Below are 26,210 nucleotides of genomic sequence, written 5' to 3' on the forward strand. Positions count from 1 at the left end.
CAGGCAGCCGCGCCGCCGCCGCCGAGCCAGCCACCAGCACCGCGCAGCACAGAGACCGGGTCAGGCAGCCGCGCCGCCCGGCCGGAGCCAGCCACCACCACCGCGCAGCACAGAGACCGGGTCAGGCAGCCGCGCTGCCCGGCAAGATCTCGCAGCCCCGCCACCCAGGGAACAGCAGGGCAGGGGCCGGGGGCAGCCTCCCCGGTCAGGAGCTCAGGGGCCGGGCAGGAGGGTCCCGGGGGCCGTAGTTTGCCCATCACTGCTTCCAGCCCCTAGGAGCGCAGGCCATTCCCAGAGGCTCTGTGAGGCCAAGGCAGCCACGCACGCGCGTCCTTCAGAGCCAGAGCAAAGGCCTGGGGCCAGTAGCCTGGCACTCCCCTCCGGGAGCCCCCCTTGCAGAGAACTGCCACTAAGACTGTCCCCAAGCCCCCCCCCCCGAGGATCCGCAGAAGCCTCAGGCAGTGGGGGGAGGGATAGCTCAGTGGTTTGAGCATGCGCCTGCTAACCCCAGGGTTGTGAGTTCAATCCTTGAGGGGGCCACTTAGGGATCTGGGGCAAAAATGGGTCCTGCTAGTGAAGGCAGGGGCTGGACTCAATGACCTTTCAAGGTCCCTTCCAGTCCTAGGAGATCGGTGTGTCTCCCTTTCTTACCTGCTGCTTTGCTGCCGTAGGCACACGACTGTCCCCCCGCCCCACAGGGCGATGGCTGGCTGAGCGCATCCCACTCTGCTTCCCCGCTGGGCTCTTCTCAGGGCCCCACCCTGCTCCAGGGCCAGTGGCCTTCCAAACCTCCACTAAACCCAGGGCTGGCTGGAGGGACGGACAGAGAGCTCTGCCCCCCGGCTGAATGCTCGGCTACGCCCCTGGACAGATCCGCGGTCGCTGAGTCCCTGTGGCCAGGCCCTCAGTCAGGGTCACAGCGCTCATGGCTTTCGCGGTGGCTGCCCCCCCTCCGCCCCATTGCCCCCAGAGTCGGGACTGCTCTGACCCTGAGAACTGTAGTTTTCAGTTCTCCTGCTCCGCCTGGATCCCCCCCCCATGGATCCAGCCACCTGCGCCCCCTCTCACAGAGCTGCCATGCACAGCCCCTGGTGCCTGACCCCCACCCCTGGATCCCCATGGATCCAGCCCCTGCGCCCCTCTCGCAGAGCTGCCATGCACAGCCCCTGGTGCCTGACCCCAGCCCCTGGGCCCCCATGGATCCAGCCCCTTTGCTCCTCTCGCAGAGCTGCCATGCACCGCCCCTGGTGCCTGACCCCCCCCAGCCCCTGGCCCCCCCCATGGATCCAGCCCCCTTCACCCCCTCTCGCAGAGCTGCCATGCACAGCCCCTGGTGCCTGACCCCCCACCTGCCTGTGTCCTCCGGGTGCCCAGGCAGGGAGGGAGCAGATCTCGCCACTCATGGCCAGAAGCTGCCTGGGTCCCGGCCCACCTGCTCCTCCTGGGGAGTTTGTCTCTGTCCCGCGCAGGCTGCATTAGCGAGTGTCCTACAGCAGCTGCCGTGTGGGTCCCAGGAGATTAGAGAGAGAGGGTGGGGGAAGGGATCTTTTATTGGAGCGGCTTCTGTGGGGAGAGAGACAAGCTTCCGACCCTCACAGCAGGGTCCATTTCCGTCCCCCACCCCGGCCTGGAAGCTTAAGGGGCCCGGCTGAGGGAGACTGAATTCCCAGATGGAAGGAACAGGAGGGAGGGCTGGGAGCCAGGACTCCTGGGTTCTCTCCCTGGCTCTGGGAGGGGAGTGGGGGCTGGTGGGTCAGAGCAGGGGGGCTGGGAGCCAGGACTCCTGGGTTCTCTCCCCACCTCTGGGAGAGGAGTGGGGGCTGGTGGGTCAGAGCAGGGGGGGTTGGGAGCCAGGACTCCTGGGTTCTCTCCCCACCTCTGGGAGAGGAGTGGGGGCTGGTGGGTCAGAGCAGGGGGGGTTGGGAGCCAGGACTCCTGGGTTCTCTCCCTGGCTCTGGGAGGGGAGTGGGGGCTGGTGGTTAGAGCAGGGGGGGCTGGGAGCCAGGACTCCTGGGTTCTCTCCCCGGCTCTGGGAGGGGAGTGGGGGCTGGTGGTTAGAGCAGGAGGCTCCAGGAGTCCTCTGCCCCAGATTGGCTGGGTGACCTTGTAGAAGTCACCTCCATAGACCAGGGATAAGACACCTCCTGGGTGGGGGTGGGGAGGGTTAATCAGTTCCTGGCTGGAGCACTCTGAGGACAGTTCCGCTGTCTGAGGGAATTCTGCTCCCTGCGGTCCTGGCCGTCCCGCATCCCAGGCCAGAATTTAGCTACAAGTCCCTCTAGTGCTGTTGCTTCCAGCGTGCCCCGAGATGAATGGGCTTGGGCCCATTGCCCAGTTCTGTCACCCACGAGGCCAGGTGGGGGCTGGAGGCTCTTACTCCCAGGGAAGCCAGTGGAGGGACCCGGAGACAGAGCCTGGCGGGCTGCTTGCTGTGGGCGCTAGAGGTTGTGAGGTGGGGAAGTTGCTGGCGACAGGGGAAGTGGTGGGCTGTAGGGGATGGGGATTGGCAGTGGGATAGAACCACTGGAAACTCCCATTTCCTTAGCCAAGCTGGGATGTGGACTCCAGGAGCGGCTTCTCTTCCTCCTCCTCCTCCGTGTAGCTGCCTTTCAGAGCCTTCCGGAGCTTGGTCCAGAAAAGCCTCTGGGCCGCAGGCTCCGGGGGCCAGCAGATGTAGGTCTTCTTGAGCATCACCTTCCTCATGCGGTGGTAGGCGGACAGCTCCCGGTCGGGGATGGCCTCCAGGAGCACCATCACCAGCACGTCCTTGAGCTCCTCGAAGAGCCGGTAGCTGGCCAGCTGGATCTCCAGAGAGCACCACTCGCTCTGCAGGTAGCTGCGGCTGATGACGCAGATGGTCTTGCGGCTGTTGTAGATGCTGTCCACGATGTTGTCAATGATGCTCTTCCCCAGCTCGAAGTCCCGGTGGTGCAGGCAGAGGTGGAAGGAGCCCTGGCAGCTCTCCAGGCTCGGCACCAGCTGCTCCAGCACCCACCCCTCGTCGGCGGAGTTGTAGGAGACGAAGGCATCGTACTGGAAGTGCTCCCCGTCCTGCCTCCTCCAGCGGTCGTTCACCCAGGAGCGCAGGATGTAGAAATGGTACTTGAGCCGCCAGTAGGCGCGGTGGTACACCAGGGGCAGCAGCATGAGCAGCAGCAGCGCCGGGGTGGTGACGGAGAAGAGGTACAGCCCCACGTCCAGGAAGCAGACGTGTGTGTCAAAGCTGTAGACGTAGCCCAGCTGCTGGCGGGAGTCGCACGAGTAGTTGTAGAGATAGACCACCTGCACCCGCCGGTTGGTCAGCCACCTCTGGAACCACAGGTTCTCGCAGGTGCAGCTCAGGGGGCATTTCCGTAGGTCCAGGTACCTGAGCAGGCCCAGCGCGTTGGCCACGCTCCCGTTGACGGTCTGCAGCTGGTTCTTGGCCAGCAGCAGCGAGCTCAAGTTGCTGAGGTTCCCGAAGACCTCCAGCGTCAGCGAGTGCAGCCCCACGTTCTCCAGGTTCAGCTTCTGCAGGCGGCGGAGGTTTTTGAAGATCCCGGGCGGCAGATCTTGCATGCCATTGCAGCTGTCAGCCAGGCTCAGGTACTGCAGCTGGGCCAGGTCGTCAAAGGCGTCCGGGGAGATGGAGAGCAGCTTGTTCTCTGACAGGTAGAGGGAGCGCAGGGCGGCCAGGCCTTGGAAGAACTTGGGGGGGATGATTTTCATGCCGTACGGCTGCTGAGCTTGGAGCTTGAGGTCATAGAGTCTGTGCAGATGCCTGAAGGGCGGGCTCCGGTGCTGTGTCTTGGTGATGTACTGCAGCCTGTTGCCTGTCAGATCCAGCACCTCCAGCGTGGCCTGCACCGGGCAGAAAATGTCGCTGCTGATCCTCTTGATGCAGTTGCCATCCAGGTAGAGTTTGGAGAGGCGGCTGAGCCCGCTGAACGACTTGTTGGTCAGGTTGCGGATGTTGTTGCCGCCCAGGTCCAGGATCTGGAGCTGGCGGAGGTTCCCGAAGACCATGGGGAAGAGGATGGAGACGCGGTTATTGCGCAGGTTGAGGGTCTGGAGCCGGAGCAGGTCGGCGAAGCTGGGCCTGTAGAGGTCGGTCAGCAGGTTGTTGTCCAGCCGCAGCTCGGTGAGGTGGTGCAGCCCCCTCAGGGCGTGTTTGTCCAGGTAGGCGATGGTGTTGATGTTGAGGCGCAGGACGCGCAGGTTGGGGGCGTATCTGAATGCCCAGGGTTTGACCGAGAGGATGCGATTGTAGCGGAAGCTGATATTCTGCAGCGTCTCCAAAGAGGAGGAGTCTTGGCAGCTGCCCAGTCGGTTCAGCAGGTTGTGTTCCACCACCAGGCTCTCCAGAGGCTTGTGCTGCCACCTGTCCACGCAGTCCAGCCACCTGAGCTTGTTCCACGAGAGGTCCAGAGTCCGGATCGGCGGGCACAGGGAGAAGGCCGCGTTCCTCAGCTCCTGGATGTTGTTGCTCTGCAGCCGGAGGTGCCTGAGCTGGTGCTTGTCCAAGCGTTGGCAGACCTTGCTCACGCCGTCATTGCCTAAGTGCAGGCCGGAGTAGTCCAGGCTGCGAGGCCGCAGGCTGGACACGTTTAGAAGGTGGAAGACATCCAAGGGGTTCCCCTTCAGCAGCAGGTAGCTGAGGTTCTGGAGCTCGGCGCCAGCAAAGGACGTGACGTCGGAGATGTTGTTATAGGACAGGTCCAGGCTCCTGATGTGGCGCAGGAGCCGCGGGCCACCGCCGGCCACGGCCCGCAGTGAGTTGTTGCACAGATGCAGGATGGAGAGGGATCGGGGGAGTGGACAGCTGGAATTGAGAGAACGCAGGCTATTGCGGGACAGGTTCAGCACCCGCAGTCCCCTCAGCCCCTGCAGGCTGCAGGCCACGTCGGCGAAGCTCCCCAGGTGGCAGGAGTACAGGTCCAAGGTGCGGAGGCTGCCCAGGGGCTGCAAGGCACGGGGGTGAATCGTGCGCAGGGGGTTATTGCTCAGGGAGAGGGTGGTGAGGTTCCCCAGGCCGCGGAAGGCCCCTTCCGACAGGTTGGCCAGGTGATTGTTGGACAGGTTGAGCGTGTGCAAGGCCCCAAGGTTCTCGAAGGCCCAGTCCTCGATCGTCTCCAGGCGGTTACAGACCAGCTGCAGCTGCTGCAGGTGTGGCAGGTGGCGGAAACTGGCCACGGGCAGGCGGCTGATGAAGTTGTGGGAGATGTTGATGAACGTGGCATTGGGCGGCAGGTCGCCCACCGCGCTGATTATGTCCTTCAGGAAGCGCTGGATGCACCGGAAGCTGCACGGGTTCTCCATGGACTGGATACAGTTCCTGAAGCCATAGGCAACCGCCCCGGGCATGAGGAGCAGCAGTGAGGCCAGCAGGGGAAATTCGGGGCTCATCCTGCCTCCCTGGGGACTGGGGACTCTCCACACTGGCACAGAGACCTAGAACCAGACGGTCAGCGTGAGCCTCTGCTCTGAACTGCCTGGGACAGAGGGGCAGAGCTGAGAACATGGACCTGGGGGGCCTCACAGACTGAATGAGGACGCCCTGGAGTGGGGGGCAGGATCTTGGCATCTGTCCTGGCTCTGGAAGGGGAGTGGGGTCTGCTGGATTAGAGGGGGCTGGGCGCCAGGACTCCTGGGTTCTCTCCCCAGCTCTGGGAGGGGAGTGGGGTCTGGTGGTTAGAGCAGGGGGGGCTGGGAGCCCGGACTCCTGGGTTCTCTCTCTGGCTCGGGGAGGGCAGTGGGGGCTGGTGGTTAGATAGGGTGGGTGGGAGCCAGGACTCCTGGGTTCGCTCCCAGCTCTGGGAGAGAAATGTGATCTTGTGGGTTACAGCAGGGGGGCGGGGCTGGGACTCAGGACTGCTGGGTTCTAGCCCTGACCCCATTGCAAACTCCTGTCTTATTCCCAGCAGCCCCAGGTTGTTTGTGGTACCACTGGGGGATGGTTCTCACCTGCTGTGTCCCAGGCCTTCGGCTCCCTCCCTCCCCGGCGCAGGGCTGGGGAATGGCTCAGGATCCCGGCCGGCTCTGAGCTGAGCCCCACGGCACTGTCCGTCTCTCTTCCTTGCCGGAGGAGGCAGTGAGGGGTGCTGGGAGTTTTGCCAAGGAGGCGTCTGAGACTTTGAATGAGGAAGTGACTGAAAATGATACTCCCAAGCACATTTTGGGCCGACGCTCAGTGGGGTTACAGCTGCACGGAGCTAGGGACAACTGCTGCAGAAAGGCCCACAGCAAGGGGGCAGGACTCCTGGGTTCTCTCCCCGGCTCTGCGAGGGGAGTGGGGGCTGGTGGGTTAGAGCCGGAGGTGGGGATGGGGGCCAGGACTCCTGGGTTCTCTCCCCGGCTCTGCGAGGGGAGTGGGGTCTGGTGGGTTAGAGCCGGAGGTGGGGATGGGGGCCAGGACTCCTGGGTTCTCTCCCTGGCTCTGGGAGGGGACGGTTGTGCAGTGCTCTGTGTTGCCATGACCGAGGGAGGGAGGAAGCACTCGACAGAGCAGTGGCTGGGGGACAGACAGAAGAGGGGATTTGACATATGGGTTTGCCCCTGGGAGAGCTTCCTCCCCCACACGCCGCTCCCCGCTGCTGTGGGCCCCACTGCTCTGGAGCCAAAGCCCACCCCTCCCTTGCCATCTCTGAGGGGGCCGGGTAGCACCTGTGGGGAAGGGTGATGCATCCCGGGAAGAGGCCAAGGGAATCCTGCATAGTCCCCAGCTGCAGCCCCTTTCACTTCTCCTTTGCAGGGCCCTGTCTTCCCGCTGCAGCTTGCGATTCCGCTGACAGGACCCAGCATGCTGCAGGCAGGAAAACCGCAGCCGCGTGCAGGGGCCACCTGCTCCCGCAGCGGCAGATGCGGGGGCGGGAGGAACAAAGTGGGAATTTTCTGTCATATTTTTTAGTCCTGGGTGTGCCTCAGTTTCCCCTGCCCAGCGGGGGAGAGGGGTTCCTCTGCGCTCCGGCCAGACTCACAGACATGGGGGAAGGGAGGGGAGGGAAGGGACCTTAAGGAATTGGCTGGACCCAACCCAGCTCAAGGGACGATGCCAGCCCCTGGATCCCCCCCCCCCTCCTCGGCAGGGAAGCTGAGCCCGAGGCCTGAGAGAGGTGGGGGGTCCTGGGCTCTGACTGTGGAGATCAGACAGACGGAGCCTGAGCGTGGGGTCCTGGCTCTGGCTGACCAGGCTGGGCTGTGCATTGACCGCAGGGGGACCAGATGTCCGGTTTTTAACCGGAACCCCCGGCACAGCTGACCGGGCAACGGGGATCCAGGCAGCAGCCGGCATGTTCCTCCTCCGGCTCCTACACAGAGGGGTAGCCAGGGGGCTCCGAACGCTGCCCCCACCCCAAGCACCACTCCTGCAGCTCCCATTGGCCAGGCACCACAGCCAATGGCAGCACCAGGGGCTGGGGGTGGGTTTTGGGGGGCAGTCTCTGGCTGGAGGTGGGTTTTGGGGGGGCTAGGGAGTGTTGGGGGCTAGGCGGGTTTGGGGCAGTCTCTGGCTGGAGGTGGGTTTGGGGGCTAGGGAGTGTTTGGGGGCTAGGCGGGTTTGGGGGCAGTCTCTGGCTGGAGGTGGGTTTTGGGGCTAAGGAGTGTTTGGGGCCAGGGTGGGTTTTGGGGGCAGTCCCTGGCTGGAGGGGGTCGGTTTTGGGGTGGGGAGGTTTGGGGCAGTCCCTGGCTGGGGTGGGGTTGGGGTTCTTTTGGGGGAAAGTCCTGGCTGCGGGGTTTGGGGGCAGTCCCTTCCTGGGAGGGGTTCAGGGGCGTTTGGGGGTTTGGGGGCAGTCCCTGGCTGGGGGTCGGTTTGGGAGGCTGGGGGTTCGGAGGGGTTTGGGGGCAGTCCCTGGCTGGGGTTGGGGGAGTTCGGGGGCAGTCCCTGGCTGGGGTGGGTTTTGGGGGCAGTCCCTGGCTGGGGTTGGGGAGTTCGGGGGCAGTCCCTGGCTGGGAGGTTTGGGGGCAGTCCCTGGCTGGGGTTGGGGAGTTCGGGGGCAGTCCCTGGCTGGGGTTGGGGGAGTTCGGGGGCAGTCCCTGGCTGGGGTGGGTCTGGGGGCAGTCCCTGGCTGGGGTGGGTCTGGGGGCAGTCCCTGGCTGGGGTGTTGGGGAGTTCGGGGGCAGTCCCTGGCTGGGGTGGGTTTGGGGGCAGTCCCTGGCTGGGGTTGGGGGAGTTCGGGGGGGCAGTCCCTGGCTGGGGGTGGGTCTGGGGGGGGCAGTCCCTGCCAGCCAGGCTCCGCACCAGCCCGGTTTGGGGGAGGGGGGGGGTCTGTGTCTTTAATCGCAGCGCGCAGGGGCGAGCCGGCGGCCGGACCGGGCGGGCTGACATGGAGCGGGCCGGGCCGGCGGCCGGACCGGGCGGGCTGACATGGAGCGGGGCCGGGCCGGGGGGGCCCGGGGGCTCCTGGCCGCCCTCCCGCTGCTGCTGCTGCTGCTGCCCGCGGGCTGCGGGGCCAAGTACGTGACCGGGAACATCAGCACCAAGGAGGTGGGTGCGGGACCGACCCGGGCCCGGCTGCCCGCGCCGCCGCTGCGGGGACCGGGCCGGTGGCCCCGGCCGGGGATGGATCCTGCCCCCGGGCCTTTGCCCCCATTCACACAGCGGGGGCGGGGGCTGGTGCCTGGCGAGGGTCCTGGCTGCAGTGAGGGGAGGGCTTCATTCACCCCAGCCCCGATCACTGCATCAGTAACGGGGTCTCAGCAGAGCTGCCCCCGGCCCGACCGGGGGAGTCACTGTTCATATCGCGTGTCCGGGGGGGCGGGGAGCTGGGCCGCGGGGGCGTGTTTGAGCCAGAGAGGGCTGGGGCAGAGGAGGGTGGGCATGGGGGTCGGGGGCGGGGGTACTTGAGCCAGAGAGGGGCTGGGGGTCGGGGGACAGGGGGTACTTGAGCCAGAGAGGGGCTGGGGGCATGGGGGGCGGGGGTACTTGAGCCAGAGAGGGGCTGGGGGCATGGGGGCGGGGGTACTTGAGCCAGAGAGGCTGGGGGCATGGGGGCGGGGGCACTTGAGCCAGAGAGGGGCGGGGGCACTTGAGCCAGAGAGGCTGGGGGCATGGGGGCGGGGGCACTTGAGCCAGAGAGGGGCTGGGGAGCAGGGCTAAAGGGGGTTGTGGAGGGGTGGGGAGCTGTGGGGTGTTGTGGAGGGATGGTGGGGCTGCGAGGCAGTGAGGGGGTTGGGAGGCGGAGGTGGGGTGAGGAGGCTATAGGGTGCAAGGCAGTAGGGGGGCTGGGGGGGGCGTGGGGGGGCTGGGTTCCCCACCCCCAATTTCCGGCTCATTCTTATTTTCTCTGCCTTCTTCAGCCTGCAGCGCAGTTGCCGTGGAAACCTGGAGCATGAGAATGAGAGGGGGTGGGGGGGCAGCGTGGCCTGGTCAAAAACAACCCCCATGGCCCCCCACCAGGGGGCCCCAGACCCCACCCCGTCACTTCCTCTCCCCCATCCCCATCCCCCACACCCCCAGCCTGCCTGCCCCCAATGGTCTGGGCCTAGCATGGGGGGAGGCCTGGTCGTCATGGTGATGCTATTGTCTTACTAAGCAGCACCTTGGTGACCTGATCCTGTACTGGGTGTCGGGTGACAGCTCGGACTCCTGGGTTCTACCAGGCTCTGGGAGGGGGGCAGGGTCTGGTGGTCAGAGCAGGGGGGCTGGGAGCCAGGACTCCTGGGTTCTGTGACCTTGGGTGAGCCCCTTCCCCTCTTTGCTCATGGGGGGGGGGGTGTTGGCCCTTCCCTGCCACCCCCGTTACCAGGCCTCTCCCTGCCTTCCCAGGACTGGGTGTTCCTGACCCGATTCTGCTTCCTCTCCGACTATGGACGCCTGGATTTCCGGTTCCGCTACCCAGAGGTGAGTGCCGGTCCGGTCGCCCGGACGCCTGGGTCCCTGCTGAGCCTGGCTCCCCTATTTACCAGCGGCTTCTGTCCTGCAGGCCAAGTGCTGTGAGAATATCCTGCTGTACTTTGATGACCCATCGCAATGGCCAGCCGTCTACAAGCAGGGGAACAAGGTCAGAGGACGGGGGGGTCTGGGCTGTTTGGGGGTGTGTGTGTCTAGGGAGACCTTCCAGCCTTCTGCAGGGCGCGAAAGCTAGAGAGGTGGGGGGCTGGGGTGGGCTGCCCAGCTGTTCAAGCCTCAATCCCCATATCAGGAGAGCAGCGAGAAGACAACAGCCAAGCCACGTGTCCGCACGTGGACACCTGGCACCCAGGGCCCTGGAGAGAGACGGACAAAGGGGGCAGGACGGGGGTGGTGCGGTGGGCGCTAGGCGAGTGAGTGACAGAGCTTTGGGCTCTGGTTGACAGGGACGGTTCTGCTGGAACAGGCACTGCTCTCTGCTAATGAAGCACCTCCTGCCCAGGGCTCCAGGCAGCTAGCGAACTCGGCTGTGGGCCGCGCTGGATGGGAGACCCTGCAGCCCGGCAGAGGGTGCCTTGTTCCCAAAGATGGTGCAAGCTGCCCTCGAGGTCCGTCTCCCTGGGACACCCTGCCCGGAGCTCACAGGGTGGAGCTGGGGGGCTGACGGTTTAGAGGGGATGTGAGGGCAGCTATAAAAATTTAATATGTAACAAATAGAAATATGGGGATAATGACTATAAATCAGATGTTAGGAATTGTAGAAAATTGATAAGGGAAGCCAAGAGAGACAAGGAGAAATCTATGGCCAGCAGAGTTAAGGAAAACAAGGAGTTGAAATATATTAGGAACAAAAAGAACCTGACATTGGTATTAGTCCATTACTAGGTGGAAATGGAACAATTAATTAGCTGTAATAATGCAGAAGAGGCAGAAGTGTTCAATAAATATTTCTGTTTTGCATTGTGGGAAAAACATAAGAGCGGCCATAGTCCGTCAGAGCAAAGGCCCATCCAGCCCAGTGTCCTGCTGCCAACAGTGGCCAGTGGCAGGTGCCCCAGAGGGAGTGAGCAGAACAGGGAATCATGGAGTGATCCAGCCCGTCGCCCATTCCCAGCGTCTGGCAAACAGAGGCCAGGGACCCCACAGTCTCATCACGTGGTGACTGTTCCACTAGTGTCTTCTGATTGACTGTGCCACGTGCCCCGATGTGACGTTTACTGAGAATGGAGCAGCGAGGGGAGAGGCACTTCCTGATTCACTCCTACGTGGAGCTGCTCGGTAACAGGGACCAGCCTGTAATGACATTTCGCGTCCTCGAACGGCGGTGGGAAAACACCAAAGAAACCTCCCGGCAGCGTTTAACTTTAACAAGGGGCTTTGTTAGACCCAAAACCGAGGATGCTCGTTGACAGGCGCCGAAGAGCAGCCGCCAGGGTAAAGCCAGAAAGCCACGTGGGGGCTCCGGCCTCGAGGCTCCGGCTGCGGGTCTCCCCGAAAGCAGAAGAGACAGGAGGAGGCGCAAGAGAATGGCCCCCAGGCGGCCGCAGGGTGATGGAGGCCCTTAGAGGCACAAGGCGCCTGTGAAACGTGGGGAGACGGGAGCAGCGCGCACGGCCAGGGACACGAGCAGTCAGTTTGTGTTGGATGCCTGCGACGCAGGAGGCTGCGGACAGGCCGTGGGGGCGGCTCAGTGAGGGGCCCAGCAGCAGGCCAGGAGGACGAGGCCGTTGCAGAGAAACGAGCTGGATTCTTTCCGTCGCTCTGCACTGCAGAGGGCGCGAGGGCGAGTGCCACAGCGGAGCCGTTCCTGCCCGGTGACGGATCTGGGGACCTGGCCCGGATCGAGGTGGCACTAGAGGAGCTTTGGGACGTGTGGCAGGAAGAGGCCTGGGCCATCGGCCCTTGCGCCAGAGGCCTGAGCTACGGTTGGGGCAGGTGTTGCTGAGAGAGCAAAAGTCAGGTGTGAGCGAACTCCAGAAGAGCAGTGCCAGGCCCCCCCCCCGCCAGCCCCGCTGGCGAGCGGAGCCAGGGCCCCCCCCGCCAGACCCCCTCCCCCGCTGGCGAGCGGTGCCAGACCCCGCCAGACCCCTCCCCGCTGGTGAGCAGTGCCAGGCCCCCTCCCGCTGGTGAGTGGTGCCAGCCCCCGCCAGACCCCTCCCGCTGCTGGTGAGCAGCGTGCCAGGCCCCCGCTGGTGAGTGGTGCCAGCCCCCGCCAGACCCTCCCGCTGCTGAGCAGTGCCAGGCCCCACCAGACCCCTCCCCGCTGGCAAGCGGTGCCAGGGCCCCCTGCTGGTGAGCGGTGCCAGGCCCCCGCCAGACCCCTCCCCGCTGGCAAGGTGCCAGGCCCCTGCTGGTGAGCGGTGCCAGGCCCCCTGCCAGACCCCCGCTGGCGAGCGGTGCCAGGATGCCCCCCCCACACACACACGCAGCCAAACATCTGTAAAGAACCAGGACCAGATGGTCACTCGAGTTCGGAAGGAAGTCAGAGGTGAAACTGCAGAGCTGCTACCTGTGGCATGTAGAACATCGCTTCACTCAGCCTCTGGCCCAGCTGACTGGCAGATACCTAACGTAACACGGATTAAAAAACAAAAAAAGCTCCAGAGGCGATCGCGGCAATTACAGGCCAGTGAGCCTGACTTCAGTACCAGACAAACTGGTAGAAACTATAGTAAAAAAAGAGAACTGTCAGACACACGATGAACACGATTCGTTGGGGAAGAATCCACATGGCTTTTGTGAAGGAAAATTGCGCCTCACCAATCTATTAGAACTCTTTGAGTGGGGTCAACAAGCACGTGGCCAAGGGGGAGCCAGTGGCTGTCGCGTACGTGGACTTTCAGAAAGCCTTGGCCAAGGGCCTCCCCAAAGCTCTTAAGCAAGGGAAGCTGCCACGGGCTAAGAGGGCAGGTCCCTTTCGTGTATCGGAAAAGCCAGGAAACAAAGGGGAGGAAGAAAGGGTCAGTTTTCGTAATGGAACAAGGTAAATAGCAGGGTCCCCCAGGGCTCTGTGCGGGGACCGGTGCTGTTCAACATTCGTCAATAATCTGGTAAAAGGGGTAAACAGGGAGGTGGCAAAATCTGCAGATGACACAAAACTGCTCAAGCCAGTTCAGTCCCAGGCAGAGTGCGAGGAGCTACGAAGGGATCTCACAGAACTGGGTGACCGGACAACAAAATGGCAGATGAAATTCAGCGTTGATAAGTGCAAAGTGATGCACATTGGAAAACACCATCCCAGCTCTACACACACCACGATGGGCTCTACATGAGCTGTTCCCACTCCAGACAGATCTTGGAGTCACTGTGGATCGTTCTCTGAAAACATCCACTCAGTGTGCAGCAGCTGCCGAAAAGCGACCAGGATGTTGGGAACAGTTAGGAAAGGGACAGGAAATAAGCTAAAATATCATAATGCCGCTGAACTCATCCCTGGCGCGCCCGCGCCTGCAGTGCTGTGCACAGATCTGGGCGTCCGCGCTCAGCACCGGACGCAGTGCGACGGGAAAGGTTCAGAAAAGGGAAGAAAGGTGATCGAGGGGATGTAACGGCTGCCTCATGGAGAGAGACTCAAAGGATTCGGGCTGCTCACCTTGGAAAAGAGAGGACAAGGCGGGGATGCAAAAGCCAGGGGTCACCCAATGAAATGAATAGGCAACAGGTTTAATATGCACAAGAGGAAGTAGGTTTTCATTGAGTGCACAATTAACCCGTGGAACTCCTTGCTATGGGATGTTGTACAGGCCAAAAGCATAACAGGGTTCAAAAAAGAACTAGATAAGTTCATGGAGGGTTGGTCCATCAGTGGCCATTAGCCAAGATGGTCAGGGATGCACCCCCATGCTCCGGGTGTCCCTAAGCCGCTGGCTGCCAGGCGCTGGGAGTGGAAGAAGGCCCACTCGATAACTGCCCTGTTCTGTCCATTCCCCGCTGTCAGAAACAGGGAACTGAGATAGCCGGAGCAGGGCCTGCGCCAGGGTGGCAGCTGTTATGTTCTTATGATGTTAAACAGAAGCTGCTACGTCAGACGTGTTTAAATCGGCAGGGGCAGGTAATTTGCATCCAAGAGTGTTAAAGGAGCTGGCCGAGGCATTTGCTGGACCATTAATGTTGGTTTTTGTTTTCAATGAGTCTTGGGGCCCTGGGTAAGTTCCAGACGACTGCAAGGAAGCAAATGTTGTGCCAGGATTTTAAAAGGGTAAATGGCTGAGCCGGGTAATTATAGCCCTGCCGGCCCGGCCTTGATCCCGGGCCAGCACACGGGCGGCTGAGATGGGAGTCGATTAATGAAGGACAAAAGGAGCGTAATAGAATTAATGCAAATCCACACGGGTCACGGACTGTCGAGCTGCCCGGCTGATCGTGTGAGACGTACGCGTTGGTGGAGAAAGTTAACAGTGTTGCTGTGATAGATCCTGTCAGGCGTTCGACCTAGAACGATATCAAACGAACCGAGTGCTCGTTAGCTGGGTTAAAAACGGTCTCAAACCGTGACTGTCAGAGATTCGTCCTCGCGCAGGTGGGTTTCCAGTGGGGCCGCAGGGGTCAGTTCTTGGCCTGCACCAGTGGCCCGGATCACCCCCCCCGGCTGCAGCCGGCTAAAGCTCGGGGGAGGGGTAAATACTGGCGAGGTGGGTGCGGGGTCACCTCGATGTGCCGTGCAGGGCCGAGACCGTCGGCCGTAGGTGGCGCTAGACCCGTCCGGACCGAAGTAAGGCCCAGAACAGGTAACCCCCCCCGGGGGGAGCCCGTCAGTCCAGCCGGGCTGAGAGCAGCTCCAGGGCTGCGTCCTGCAGGAGGTCACGCTAGGTCAGGGGTCGGCACCTTTCAGCAGTGCTGGGCCGAGTCTCCATGTATTCACTCTGGTTGAAGGTTTCGCCGGCCGGTCAGACACGTTAACGTTCTTCGACGGGCTCTTTCTATAAGTCTAATATAGAACTAAACGATTGTTGTATGTAAAGTAAATAAGGTTTTCAAAAGGTTTAAGAAGCTTTATTTAAAATTAAATTAAAATGCAGAGCCCCCGGACCGGTGGCCAGGACCCGGGCAGAGTGAGTGCCGCTGAAAATCAGCTCGAGTGCCGCCTTCCGCACGCGTGCCATAGGTGCCCTACTCCTGCGCTAGATGGTCCCTTCTGCCTTGGACTCTGTCACCCCCCCACGTTCATTAACGAGGAGGCACTCGTTAGCAACTCTCTTCACTGCAGTGGGTTTCCGGGAGGCTGGGGGTCTCCAGTGCTAACCCCTCTACTCCCCCCCAGGACTGCCTGATGAAAGAGTCAGTGATCCGGCCGGAAAACAACCAGGTCATTAACCTCACCACGCAGTACGCCTGGTCGGGATGCCAGGTAAGGGCCCCATCACCCCCAGGGTCCCCCCACAGCCCTCCCACACTGTACGCCTGGTCAGGGTGCCAGGTAAGGGCCCCATAACCCCCAGGGTCCCCCCGCAGCCCCCCCCCACCGAACGCCTGGTCGGGGTGCCAGGTAAGGGCCCCATAACCCCCAGGGTCCCCCCACATCCCCCCACACCGAACACCTGGTCGGGGTGCCTGGTAAGGGCCCCGCAGCCCCCCCCCACTGTACGCCTGGTCGGGGTGCCTGGTAAGGGCCCCATAACCCCCAGGGCCCCCCTGCAGCCCCCCCACACCGAATGCCGGGTCGGGGTGCCTGGTAAGGGCCCCATAACCCCCAAGGTCCCCCTGCAGCCCCCCCCACTGTACGCCTGGTGGGGTTGCCAGGTAAGGGCCCCATCACCCCCAGGGTCCCCCCGCAGCCCCCCCACACTGAACGCCTGGTCGGGGTGCCTGGTAAGGGCCCCATCACCCCCAGGACCCCCCGCAGCCCGTTCACGCAGTGCGAACGGGGAGGGACGAAGCTCAGCCCTGGGGCGGGCCCCCGCCCCGGCACGAGGAGGAACCCGTGGGAGGCGTCTGGCCTGAGGACCGGGGGGACAGCCGGGCACACGGGTACCCCCACACTGGCTCCGATGCCCCCTGCATCTCCTCTCTCTGCCCCCCCGTCTCACCCCCAGGTGCTGACCCAGGACTCCGTGCGGTACCTGAGCTGTGCCAGCGGCCGGAGCTTCCGCTCGGTCCGTGAGCGCTGGTGGTATGTGGCCCTCAGCAAGTGTGGGGTGAGTTTGGCCGTGACCCCTCCCCCCCAGCCCCCCAGCCATGCCCCCCCAGCTGTGACCTCTGACCTCTCCCCACAGGGCGATGGGCTGGAGCTGGAGTATGAGATGATCCTGACCAACGGCAAATCCTTCTGGACCCGGCACTTCTCTGCCGACGAGTTCGGTGGGTCCTCGGCCGGGGGTGGGGGGCAGCGGGGGAGGAGCTGGGGGGGACAGAGCTTGCTGGCCCCGCAGGTCTGCCCCACAGGTGCCCTTTGCCCCTCCATGTCTCCTGCCCAGGGAGCGAGGGGGGGGCTGCACGCCAGGGCAGCTGAAGGCAGGAGAGCCCAGAGGCCGGGACCGTGGGGCAGCTCTTGCATTCAGGGCAGCGCAGCCTAGCGGCCAGAGTCAGTGTAACCGCAGTGTGGCCCCGTGGCCCGTACCCAGGGGGATGGAAGGGGCCACCACAGCCCAGGTAGGGGGGCCCGGGCCCACCCCACTCCACCGGGCCTCGACCCAGGGCCCTGGCAGTGGTGGAGCGGTGGGTACCGCTCACGCATCCTCCCTGGGTCACTTGCTGCTGGCTGGGGGCACCTGGGTCCCCCGGCTCCTTGGTGCGGGTGATTCCCTGGGGCTGCGGCCTCCACCCAGGGTCCCTCCCCTCCGGGGGGTCAGCCCACAATGAGCTGCCTGCCTGGGCTGCTCCCTTTTATACCCGGCCCAGCTGGGTCTGAGGGGCGGGACTCACGCCGCCCAGGTGTGGGGTTAACCCTCTCCTGTCCGGGGCGCCCCTCCTAACCCCTCTCCCCCCCCCAGGAATCCTGGAGACAGACATCACCTTCCTCCTCATCTTCCTCCTCATCCTCCTCATCTCCTGCTACTTCGGCTGTGAGTGCTGGGGGCCGGGGGGGAGCTTTTACTGGGGGGCCGGAACTAGGCGTGGGGGGATCAAGCCCGGAATGGGGGGCTCTGTTTGGGGGGCCCCTGTGTCTGGGGGAGATGGGGGTGACTCCTCCCCCCTGGTGGCTCGTTGTGATCTGGGATGACCCCCCCCCCCAGAGATGGAAGTGCGGGAGGGGAGGAGAGGGGAAGGGAGGGGAAGCCACATCCTGCGGGGGAGAGTTCGGGGCCCCCAGCCCCTCGCTAACCCCCCCGACCCTCAGATCTGCTCAAGGGACGCCAGCTGCTCCACACCACCTACAAAATGTTCATGACGGCGGCCGGCGTGGAGGGTGAGTCTGAGCTGGGGCTGCGGGTCGGGAGTGAGGGGCACCGGCGGGGCTGGGGGGAGCCCAGGGCTGGGCTAGCAGGGGGCTGCAGGTCGGGACTGAGGGGCACCGGCGGGGCTGGGGGGCAGGGCTGGGCTAGCAGGGGCTGCGGGTTGGGAGTGAGGGGCACCGGCGGGGCTGGGGGGGCAGGGTTGGGGGAGCAGGGGGCTGCGGGTCGGGAGGGAGGGGCACTGGCGGGGCTGGGGGGGCAGGGTTGGGGGAGCAGGGGCTGCGGGTCGGGACTGAGGGCACTGGCGGGGCTGGGGGGGCAGGGTTGGGGGAGCAGGGGGCTGCGGGTCGGCAGTGAGGGGCACTGGAGGTCTGGGGTTTGATGCTGGGTTTGGGGCGGTGGGGGGGGCTCCTCACTCACTGTCTCTCCCCCTCCCAGTGCTGAGCCTGCTGTTCTTCTGCATTTACTGGGGTCAATACGCCTGCGACGGCGTCGGGAACGGCAGCCTCAAGATCCTGGGTGGGTGCCGGGCGGGTGCAGCCGGGCGGGTGCAGCCGGGGGAGCCGCCATGGGAGAGATTTGGGGGCTGTGGGGAGGCACCAGCCGCACACGACCCCCCAGCGACGCCGGAGGGGCTGGCGCTGTCCCGGGCTGAACCACCGGGGCCTGGAGCAGGGCAGGGAGGGGACCTCCCGTCTGGGCTTGGGCCGGGGGCCGCGTGGCTGGATCCGCACCCAGAGCTGGGCCCCCCCGATCCCTGCGCCTGGAGCTGAGCCCCCCGACCCCTGCACCTACTGCTGGGCCCCCCACGACCGGAGCTGGGCCCCCCGTGACTGGAGTTAGGCCCCCCTGGTCCCTGCGACCGGAGTTGGGCCCCCCGACCCCCATGCCCGGTGCTGGGCCCCCCCGATCCAGGCCCCCCCGGCCCCCAATCCAGCAGCCAGAGGCCGGCCGCGCCCCAGGGTCGGACGGGGGATGGGCCCGGGTTTCCCCCGGGGCAGTGGGGCTCCGGCCGGGTCCTGGGCCTGCGCTGTGGGTCGCGGGGTCCCGTCTGGCCGGGGATGGGTGACTGAGCGCGGCTGGGGGGACGTGGGGGGTCACCCCCAGGTCCTGGCTCACCCCCCCTCTCTCCCCAGCCAAGCTGCTCTTCTCCATCAGCTTCCTCGTCTTCCTGCTGATGCTCATCCTGCTGGGGAAGGGCTTCACCGTCACCAGGTACCGCCGGGGGGGGGGGGTGGCCGGCGCCGGAGCGTCGGGGGACGCAAGGGGCACAGTGGGGAGGGGCAGTGAGGGGAGGGCAGTGAAAGGGGGCAGCGAGGGGAGGGGCGGGAGGGGCAGTGAGGGGGCAGCGAGGAGGGGCAGTGAGGGGAAGGGCAGTGGGAGGGCAGTGAGGGGAGGGGTGGCAGCGAGGGGGCAGTGAGGCATGGGGTCCCAGCTCATGGTTCCCCCCCAGGGGCCGGATCAGCCACACGGGCTCCATCAAGCTCTCCGTGTACATGACCCTGTACACGCTCACCCACGTGGTGCTCTTCATCTACGAGGCCGAGGTGAGACCCCCGGGACCCCCACCCTGGGCCCCCTCCCGACCCGGCACCCCAGACCCCTCCCTGACCCAGAGACCCCCTCCCACCCCCACCCCTGGGCCCCCTCTGGGCCCCCTCCCGACCCGGGACCCCAGACCCCAGACCCTGGGACCCCTCCCCACCCCACCCCTGGGCCCCCTCCTGACCCGGGGACCCCAGACCCTCCCGACCCTGGGACCCCTCTGGGACCCCTCCTGACCGGGACCCCAGACCCTCCCGGACCCTGGGACCCCTCCCCACCCCACCCCTGGGCCCCCTCCTGACCCGGGACCCCAGACCCTCCCGACCCTGGGACCCCCTCTGGGACCCCTCCCTGACCCGGGGACCCCCAGACCCTCCCCGACCCTGGGACCCCCTCTGGGCCCCCGCCCGGACCCGGGGCCCCCAGACCCCGGACCCTGGGACCCCTCCCGACCCGGGACCCCTCCCCACCCCTGGACCCCTCTGGGCCCCCTCCCGACCCGGGACCCCAGACCCTGGGACCCCTCCCCACCCCACCCCTGGCCCTCCCGACCCAGGGACCCCAGACCTCCCGGACCCTGGGCCCCCTCCTGACCCGGGGACCCCAGACCCTCATGGACCCTGGGACCCCCCCCAGACCCTCATGGACCCTGGGACCCCCTCTGGGACCCCTCCCTGACCCGGGGACCCCCAGACCCCCCCAGACCCGAGGACCCCCAGACCCTCCCGGACCCTGGGACCCCCCCAGACCCGGGGACCCCTCTGGGCCCTCTCCCCAACCCAGACCCCTCTCCCTGGGACACCCCCCTCCCCAGGCCCATCTCCCTGTAGCCCCCAGGATGGGACGGGACCCCACCCCAGAGTCCCACTCCCGCGCTGGGCCCTGAGGTGCTGACCCAGGCGGGGGGGGGGGGCAGTTCTTCGACCCTGCGCAGGTGCTGTACATGTACGAGTCGCCGGCCGGCTACGGGCTGATCGCGCTGCAGTTCCTGGCCTACGTCTGGTTCTGCTACGCTGTGCTCACCACGCTCAAGCAGTGCCCCGAAAAACAGCCCTTCTACGTCCCCTTCTTCGCCGCCTACACCCTCTGGTGAGCACACGGCCCCCCACAATGCACTGGGGCCAGCGCCAGCCGCCACTGGGGCAGGGCTGCGGGGGGGCTTCAGGCTCTGGGGAGGGGAAGGGGATTGGGTTGGGGAGGGGGGAGCCGGGAGGGGAGGATTGGTTTGGGGAGGGGAGCCGGGGAGGGGAAGGGGATTGGTTTGGGGAGGGGGAGCCGGGAGGAAGGGGATTGGTTTGGGGAGGGGGCTGGGAGGGGAAGGGGACCTCCATGACTTTAAGATTAAGCTGGATAAGTTTATGGAGGGAATGGTTTGATAGGATAACGTGATTTAGTCAATAGGTCAATAACGTGCCACCACTGGTAATTAGTACCGAGGGTCAATGTTGGGATATTGAAAGTCTTTTTCCTGAGTGTCTGGCTGGAGAGTCTTGCCCGCATGCTCGGGGTTCAGCTGATCGCCATATTTGGGGTCGGGAAGGAATTTTCCTCCAGGGTAGATTGGCAGTGGCCCTGGAGGTTTTTCGCCTTCCTCCGCAGCATGGGGCAGGGGTCGCTTGCTGGAGGATTATCTGCTACTTGAAGTCTTTAAATCAGGATTTGGGGACTTCAACAGCTGAGTCAAGGGAGAGAATTAGTTCAGGAGTGGGTGGGTCGGCTTTTGTGGCCTGCATCTTGCGGGAGGTCAGACTAGATGATCATAATGGTCCCTTCTGATCTTGAATTCTATGATTCTATGATTGGTTTGGGGTGGGGGGAGCCGGGGGAGGGGGAGGGGATTGGTTTGGGGAGGGGGGAGCCGGGGAGTTCTGTGCACTCACCCCCCCACCTTGCTGCAGGTTCTTCGCGGTGCCGGTCACGGCGCTCAGCGCCAACTTCGGCATCCCCCGCTGGGCCCGCGAGAAAATCGTCAACGGGATCCAGCTGGGGATTCACCTGTACGCGCACGCCGTGTTCCTGGTGAGCCCCCGTGCCCCCTGCCAGCCCCCCCGTACGCGCACGCCGTGTTCCTGGTGAGCCCCCGAGCTCCCCCCCACTTCTCCTGCCCACATGCATTAGGGGTGCGCTCGCCACGTGCCGGTGCCGGGCGTTTCCTGGCTCTGGTGCCCACCCGGCGCGGTATAAGGGGCACCCCCGGTTCCTTCCTGCCGCCAGTGCCGGTGCTGGAACGTTCCCTGCTTGGCAACGCTCCTTGTCCAGGTCGGCTCGGGGAGAACTTCGGCCGCGCAGTTACTCACTGTTAGATTGTTTCCCTTCGACGTTCATCCCAGCCGGGCCGGTGTGCGGAGCAGACGCCGCGTGCGTAGCTGGAGGGGCTTGGGCTGCCAGCCCGGCGCGGGGCCCGCAGCGAAGCCTACAGGCGCCGTCAGAGCCAGCAGCCCTCGGCCCGGCCCTGCCCGGCTCCATCCCAGCGGCGTCTGGAGGGCGAGCTGCTCCCCACGGCTTCTCCAGCCGCCGGGTCCCTTCCCTTCCCTCCCCGCCCGGCGCCGGCACCCGTGAGCCCTGGCCTCACCCCCACCCCCCTTCAGGGACCCCTCACGGGCCTTCTGCGGGCGGGAGCTCCTCCACCCCACACGCGCAAGGGGCTTTACTCCCGTCACTTGCTGATTCCAACGGCCAAGGGGGGCCAGACCCATCCTGGCCCTGTGACACCTGTCAGGGCGTCCCCGGGAGCTGCTCTGGAGCTGCTCCCCACAAGCCAGGCAGGACTCTGGGAGCCTCCTCCCCCTCGGAGCAGCCTGGCTGCAGGGCAAGAAGCTCCCACGGCTTCACCTCCTGGGTCTCTCCTGGGAGCATTCAGCATCCTCTGCCCCTCCGTGTGCTTCCCCCAGCGAGTCCCCCCCGGCGGGGTCCTGGGGGGCCACAGGGTCCTGCCCCCCCACTGCGCAGTCAGTATTTAGACGCCTTTCCCCTGTCGTGGTCGGGGGACAGCAGGGTCCCGTCAAAGATCAAGGGGGACCGAGCGCGGGTCGTCATAGTCGCCCCGGTGTGGCCGCGCCCACGCTGCTTCGGCACGATGATGGATCTGGCAGTAGCTGCCCCCTGGTCGCTACCCAACTGCCCAGACCTCTCCTGCCCCAAACCTCGCCTCACGGCGCGGCCGAACCACGAGGAACGGACCTGCTCTGGGGAGGGGCAGCAGGTCCCCGGGAGAGCAGAGACCCTTCCACGAGAGCCACTTGCCCGGCGCAGTGCACGGGGGTCTCCCGCTGGGCATCGGAGCATCGCCCCGCCCCAGCCCCCCAAAGAGCCAGGGCCTAGGCCTGTCTCCCATCAGGGATCGTCCAGCGGCCATCTCGGCCTTGCACCGCCGCGGCCGGGCCGGGGAGGGGAATCGGGGTCAGGTTCCTAAGGGGCCTCCAGACGCTCGTCCCACCGGTTCGGAACCTGGTCCCCGCCGGGCCCCCAGGCCTCCACCCGTCGTGGAGAGTCGCCTGCCCTGTGGCAGTAACGTCGGGAGATGAGGGCCACAGCTGAAGCCAGGACCTTGGAGCCACCATATACGCTGTTCTACGAGGACATGGTGCAGCTGCGACCGCCCCCCCCACCCCCCCCCGGCTTCCTGCCGAAGGAGGTGTCCTCTCTCCACGCCGGCCCTGGAAGAAACTGCTACAAAACTGCCTTTCCTCAAGCTGCCTGTCCAAGCAAATAAGAAAGAAAGAAAAGACTCCTTCAGCGTAGCCCAGCTGAAAAAAAGCCCTTGTAACAATGCAAAACAACTCCGCTGCCACAATTCTCCGCTGTCCTGCCACCCTGTCCTGAACTTGACTGAAAGTGGAAACTGGCATGTCTTCCCATGTCCCCCCCCCCCCCAGGGTAGAAAAGGTCTAACCTGGCTGCCACCGTCAATTCTCAATCACCTGTTCCGGACACCTCCCCCCTTGGGAACACAGATCAATTCACAGAGGAGGAACCTTCCCCCTCCCCCCTCTCTCCAGCCTGCTCTGGAGACAGAGGTGCCTGGATTCCTGCCGGTGCTCCGGCCCCGCCGCACGCGGCGGCTGCACGCCCTGGAGCGTACTGAGCCCTTCCACAGGCCCACCCAGCTCCCCATCGCCACAGCTGCGGGAGGAAGGGGCTCCCGGTGTCCTCGCAGATCGTCCTGGGCAGAGCCCGGCCCAGCCGCTGCCGCTGATGAAAGGCCACTCGACCAGATCACACGTGTCCTCGGCAGCTTCCCTGGCGCACGTCCCCGGCCAGGACCGGGCTACCACGTGCTCCTTGGTTCACATGTCACAGACTCACAGATCGAGCCCACTGGTCGCCCCGTGCGGTCCTTGGGGGGTGCCCCTTTCAGTGCGACAGCCCTTCTCAGGGGTCCCCTCTCTCTCGGGGTCAGGCCCCTCCGCCTCCTGGAGCCGCACCTCTCTGAGCCTCAGCACGTCTGTCTCTCGCCGTGGGCCCCCTCAGGGAGTCCCCTCGCTCTGGGCCCCCGGGGCCTCCGCCCCCGAAGGGGTTGATGCCCACTGTTCTCTAGCCCGGAGCAACTCTCAGCCAGCCTAAAACAGGAACCCAGCACAGGAAACTCTCCGGCCTCAGGCCTGGCCTCCCTCAGCCCAGCACATCCCAGTCCCCCTGCAGCCAGGGGGGCTCTGCCTGCCCCCCCCCTCCAGCCCCCCTGCTCCCAGCTGGGCCTCCGATACCCCGGCCCCAGGATCCCCTCTGTCCATTGTCTCCTCTCCAGGGAAACAGGGTCGTAAACCGGGGCCTGGGTCTCCTCTCAGCCCCCCTCTGGCCCCTCTGGCTGGAGCCGGCTGGTCAGGTCACCGGGGTCCTCTCCCCGCAGCCCATTGTCCCCACTGGCCAGAACCGGCTGCAACTCCTGAGCTGGGGTCTCCATCCTCCGGGCCGGGGTCCCTCCGGTCCCTGTGCATCAACAAACTCCCTCTCCCCTCCCCTCGTTAAACCAGCAACACCCGGGGACACTGAGCCCCACCCCCCTGCATGCAGGCCCCTGGGAAACACAGAAACCCCAAGAAACCCCCCCACTTTGTCACAACACGTTCCCGGCGCATTACGCCGTCACCCAGCAGGCCGGGGACAAGGCTGGGCTCGGCAGAGGTGTGTTGCAATCCACACGTCCATGAGCTCCTACCCGCCGCCGGTGGCACCGCCTGGGAGTCCGCTAACCGGGAACAGACGCTGGCGAAGGACGGTGACCTGTTCCCTGACTCATGTCCTTCGAGATGCTGCTCACGCCCGTCCCACGACCCGCCCGCCGGCCCTGCTGTCGGCGTTCCCGGCAGGAAGGAACCGAGGGTGGGGGGAGCCGGTGGTGCCCCTTGTACCGCGCCGTGCGGGCACCACTCCAGAGGGTGCCAGAGCCGGACCCTAGGGACACGGGGGGGGAGAAAAACGTCCAGCCCGGGGGCCTGTGGCGGGTCCCCTAACCCGGAGTGGCCGTGAGCGACACCTCTCGAGAACCCCGGTCACAGAACAGGCGTCCTCCCCCGGTGACCCCCGCCCCCAGCGTGCGCCGAGGTCCTGTCTGGGGGTGGGGGGGGTTCCCGGGGGCTCGGCCCCACTCCCCAGCACTGACCCCTCCTCCCCCCACAGATCATGACGCGCCCCTCAGCGGCCAACAAGAACTTCCCGTACCACGTGCGCACCTCGCAGATCGGCATCGTGGAGGAGGCGGCGCCCGGCCCCAAGTTCCCCCACCACGTCTACGGCAACGTGACCTTCATCAGCGACTCCGTCCCCAACTTCACCGAGCTCTTCTCCATCCCCCAGGGCCCGGTGCGGGGCGCCGCCAAGGTGAGAGACGGGGCTGGGCGAGCGGCCCCTCCCGGTGCCTGTCCCTGTGCCTGTGCCTGTCTCCCCGGCCCCCGCCCCGCCCCGCCCTAGAGGGGTCCCCGGTAACCAGCCCCCCGCCCCGCCCCAGCAGGGTCCCCGGTAACCAGCCCCCTGCTCTGTGCCAAGGGGGTCCCCGGTAACCAGCCCCTGCCCCGCCCCAGCGGGGTCCCCGGTAACCAGCCCCCTGCCCTGCCCCAGAGGGGACCCCGGTAACCAGCCCCCTGCCCCGCCCCAGCGGGGTCCCCGGTAACCAGCCCCCTGCCCCAGTGGGGTCCTTGGTAACCAGCTCCCTGCTCTGGCCCGGCGGGGTCCCCGGTAACCAGCCCCCCGCCCCGGGGGGTCCCCGGTAACCAGCCCCCCGCCCCGCCCCAGCGGGGTCCCCGGTAACCAGCCCCCCACCCCAGCGGGGGCCCCGGTAACCAGCCCCCGCCCCGCCCCAGCGGGGTCCCCGGTATCCAGCCCCCCGCCCCGCCCTGGGGGGGCCCCGGTAACCAGCCCCCACCCCAGCAGGGTCCCTGGTAACTAGCCCCGCCCCAGCGGGTCCCGTAACCAGCCCTGCCCCGCCCGGGGGTCCCCTGCACCAGCCCCCGCCCCAGCGGGTCCCGGTATCCAGCCCCCGCCCCGCCCTGGGCCCCGGTAACCAGCCCCCACCCCAGCAGGGTCCCTGGTAACCAGCCCCTGCCCCAGTGGGGTCCCCGGTAACCAGCCCCCGCCCCAGCGGGGACCCCGGTAACCAGCCCCCCGCCCCGGGGGGCCCCCGGTAACCAGCCCCCGGCCCAGAGGGGCCGGGTCCCAGCGCTGAGGGGGGGTCCCCGTATACCCAGGCTCATGCCCCCAGCACTGACTCCCCGGTTCTGCCCCCAGGCCCGTAAGCAGGTGGAGGAGACGCCAGCGGAGCGGAGCACGACCCCCAGCTGCGTGGTGACGACATCAGAGCTGAGCAGGCCCCAGGTGCTGCTGAAACCCCCCTCGGGGGGCGAGACCCAGCCCCCCCCATACCAGCTACAGGCCCCCCAGCTGCACCCCCCCAACGGCTACACCGAGTACTTCAGCATGCACACGGGGGGCGCACGGCCCGTCTAGGGGCCCATCCCCCACAGTCTGCCCCCAGCCCCCCCCTGCAGACCGAGGGGGCCGGACCCCTATGTGACCCCTTCCTCCTGGGTCGTTCCTTCGCGGCCCCCTGCCCCATGGCGCCCCATGGGGGCCCCTGGCCGGCACTGACTGGGCTGGAGGGGGGGGTGAATGGCCTCCCATGGGAGCGGCCCAGCTCCCCATCACCCCCAGTGTAGGAGGCCTGGGGGCTGGGACTGAATGAACATGGGGATGGACCCCCCCAGCAGGGCTAGGAGCCCCCCCCCGCCGTCAGCATGGGCTGGGGACTTAACCCCCCCCGCCCGCCCCTCCCCAGCACCTACTGAGGGGGGGGGCAGTGCGCTCGGTACCACTCCCCACCAGGGTCATTCTCCCCCATGACCCAGGCTGCCTGCCCCCCCCAGCTCCCTGCCCCCCCGGGACATCCCCCCCCACAGATTCTGGCGCCCGATGCTGAAGAATTTCTGGAGTTGTTTTTGCCAAAATAAAGAGGATTCGCGTGTTTCTATTGGACTGTGGAGTGGGGGGCAAGGGGGCCCAGGTGTGTGTGGGGGCGG

The 26,210-nt window shown here is 65.8% G+C and overlaps 2 protein-coding genes across 5 annotated transcripts; one reads left to right on the plus strand and one right to left on the minus strand.

Annotated features, from left to right (window-relative positions):
* Positions 1–2,228: 2,228 nt before the first annotated feature.
* Positions 2,229–7,408, minus strand: LOC120389951 (toll-like receptor 13). Of its 2 annotated transcripts, none has more exons than XM_039512093.1 (2): positions 5,944–7,408; positions 2,229–5,430 (listed from the first exon to the last, which is right to left on the minus strand). In XM_039512093.1, the coding sequence occupies exon 2, from the start codon at positions 5,383–5,385 to the stop codon at positions 2,542–2,544; it is 2,844 nt and encodes a 947-aa protein (XP_039368027.1). In that variant the 5' UTR covers positions 5,386–5,430; positions 5,944–7,408; the 3' UTR covers positions 2,229–2,541. The 2 variants fall into 2 exon arrangements, with proteins under 2 accessions (XP_039368027.1, XP_039368028.1); XM_039512094.1 differs by having other exon boundaries at positions 2,229–5,467.
* Positions 7,409–8,321: 913 nt separating this feature from the next.
* On the plus strand, positions 8,322–26,077 carry TMEM145 (transmembrane protein 145). Of its 3 annotated transcripts, none has more exons than XM_039512183.1 (15): positions 8,322–8,461; positions 9,743–9,817; positions 9,900–9,977; positions 15,087–15,173; positions 15,859–15,960; positions 16,039–16,123; positions 16,756–16,827; positions 17,103–17,171; positions 17,596–17,676; positions 18,294–18,372; positions 18,611–18,704; positions 19,619–19,791; positions 20,601–20,721; positions 24,319–24,519; positions 25,423–26,077. In XM_039512183.1, the coding sequence occupies exons 1-15, from the start codon at positions 8,342–8,344 to the stop codon at positions 25,639–25,641; spliced, it is 1,656 nt and encodes a 551-aa protein (XP_039368117.1). In that variant the 5' UTR covers positions 8,322–8,341; the 3' UTR covers positions 25,642–26,077. The 3 variants fall into 3 exon arrangements, with proteins under 3 accessions (XP_039368117.1, XP_039368118.1, XP_039368119.1); XM_039512184.1 differs by having other exon boundaries at positions 16,771–16,827; XM_039512185.1 differs by lacking the exon at positions 8,322–8,461 and adding an exon at positions 9,620–9,653 and having other exon boundaries at positions 25,423–26,074.
* The last annotated feature ends 133 nt before the right edge of the window (positions 26,078–26,210 follow it).

This window comes from Mauremys reevesii, linkage group 24, assembly GCF_016161935.1.
Source record: "Mauremys reevesii isolate NIE-2019 linkage group 24, ASM1616193v1, whole genome shotgun sequence".
Taxonomy (NCBI): domain Eukaryota; kingdom Metazoa; phylum Chordata; order Testudines; family Geoemydidae; genus Mauremys; species Mauremys reevesii.

What these genes read in the sequence shown, in the direction of transcription:
- LOC120389951 (XM_039512093.1), bottom strand. Translation starts at nt 5,385, where the DNA reads ATGAGCCCCGAATTTCCCCTGCTGGCCTCACTGCTGCTCCTCATGCCC.
- TMEM145 (XM_039512183.1), top strand. Translation starts at nt 8,342, where the DNA reads ATGGAGCGGGGCCGGGCCGGGGGGGCCCGGGGGCTCCTGGCCGCCCTC. An exon ending in GGAACATCAGCACCAAGGAG is followed by an intron (nt 8,462 to 9,742) that starts GTGGGTGCGGGA and finishes CTGCCTTCCCAG; the next exon opens with GACTGGGTGTTCCTGACCCG. An exon ending in TCTTCATCTACGAGGCCGAG is followed by an intron (nt 18,705 to 19,618) that starts GTGAGACCCCCG and finishes GGGGGGGGGCAG; the next exon opens with TTCTTCGACCCTGCGCAGGT.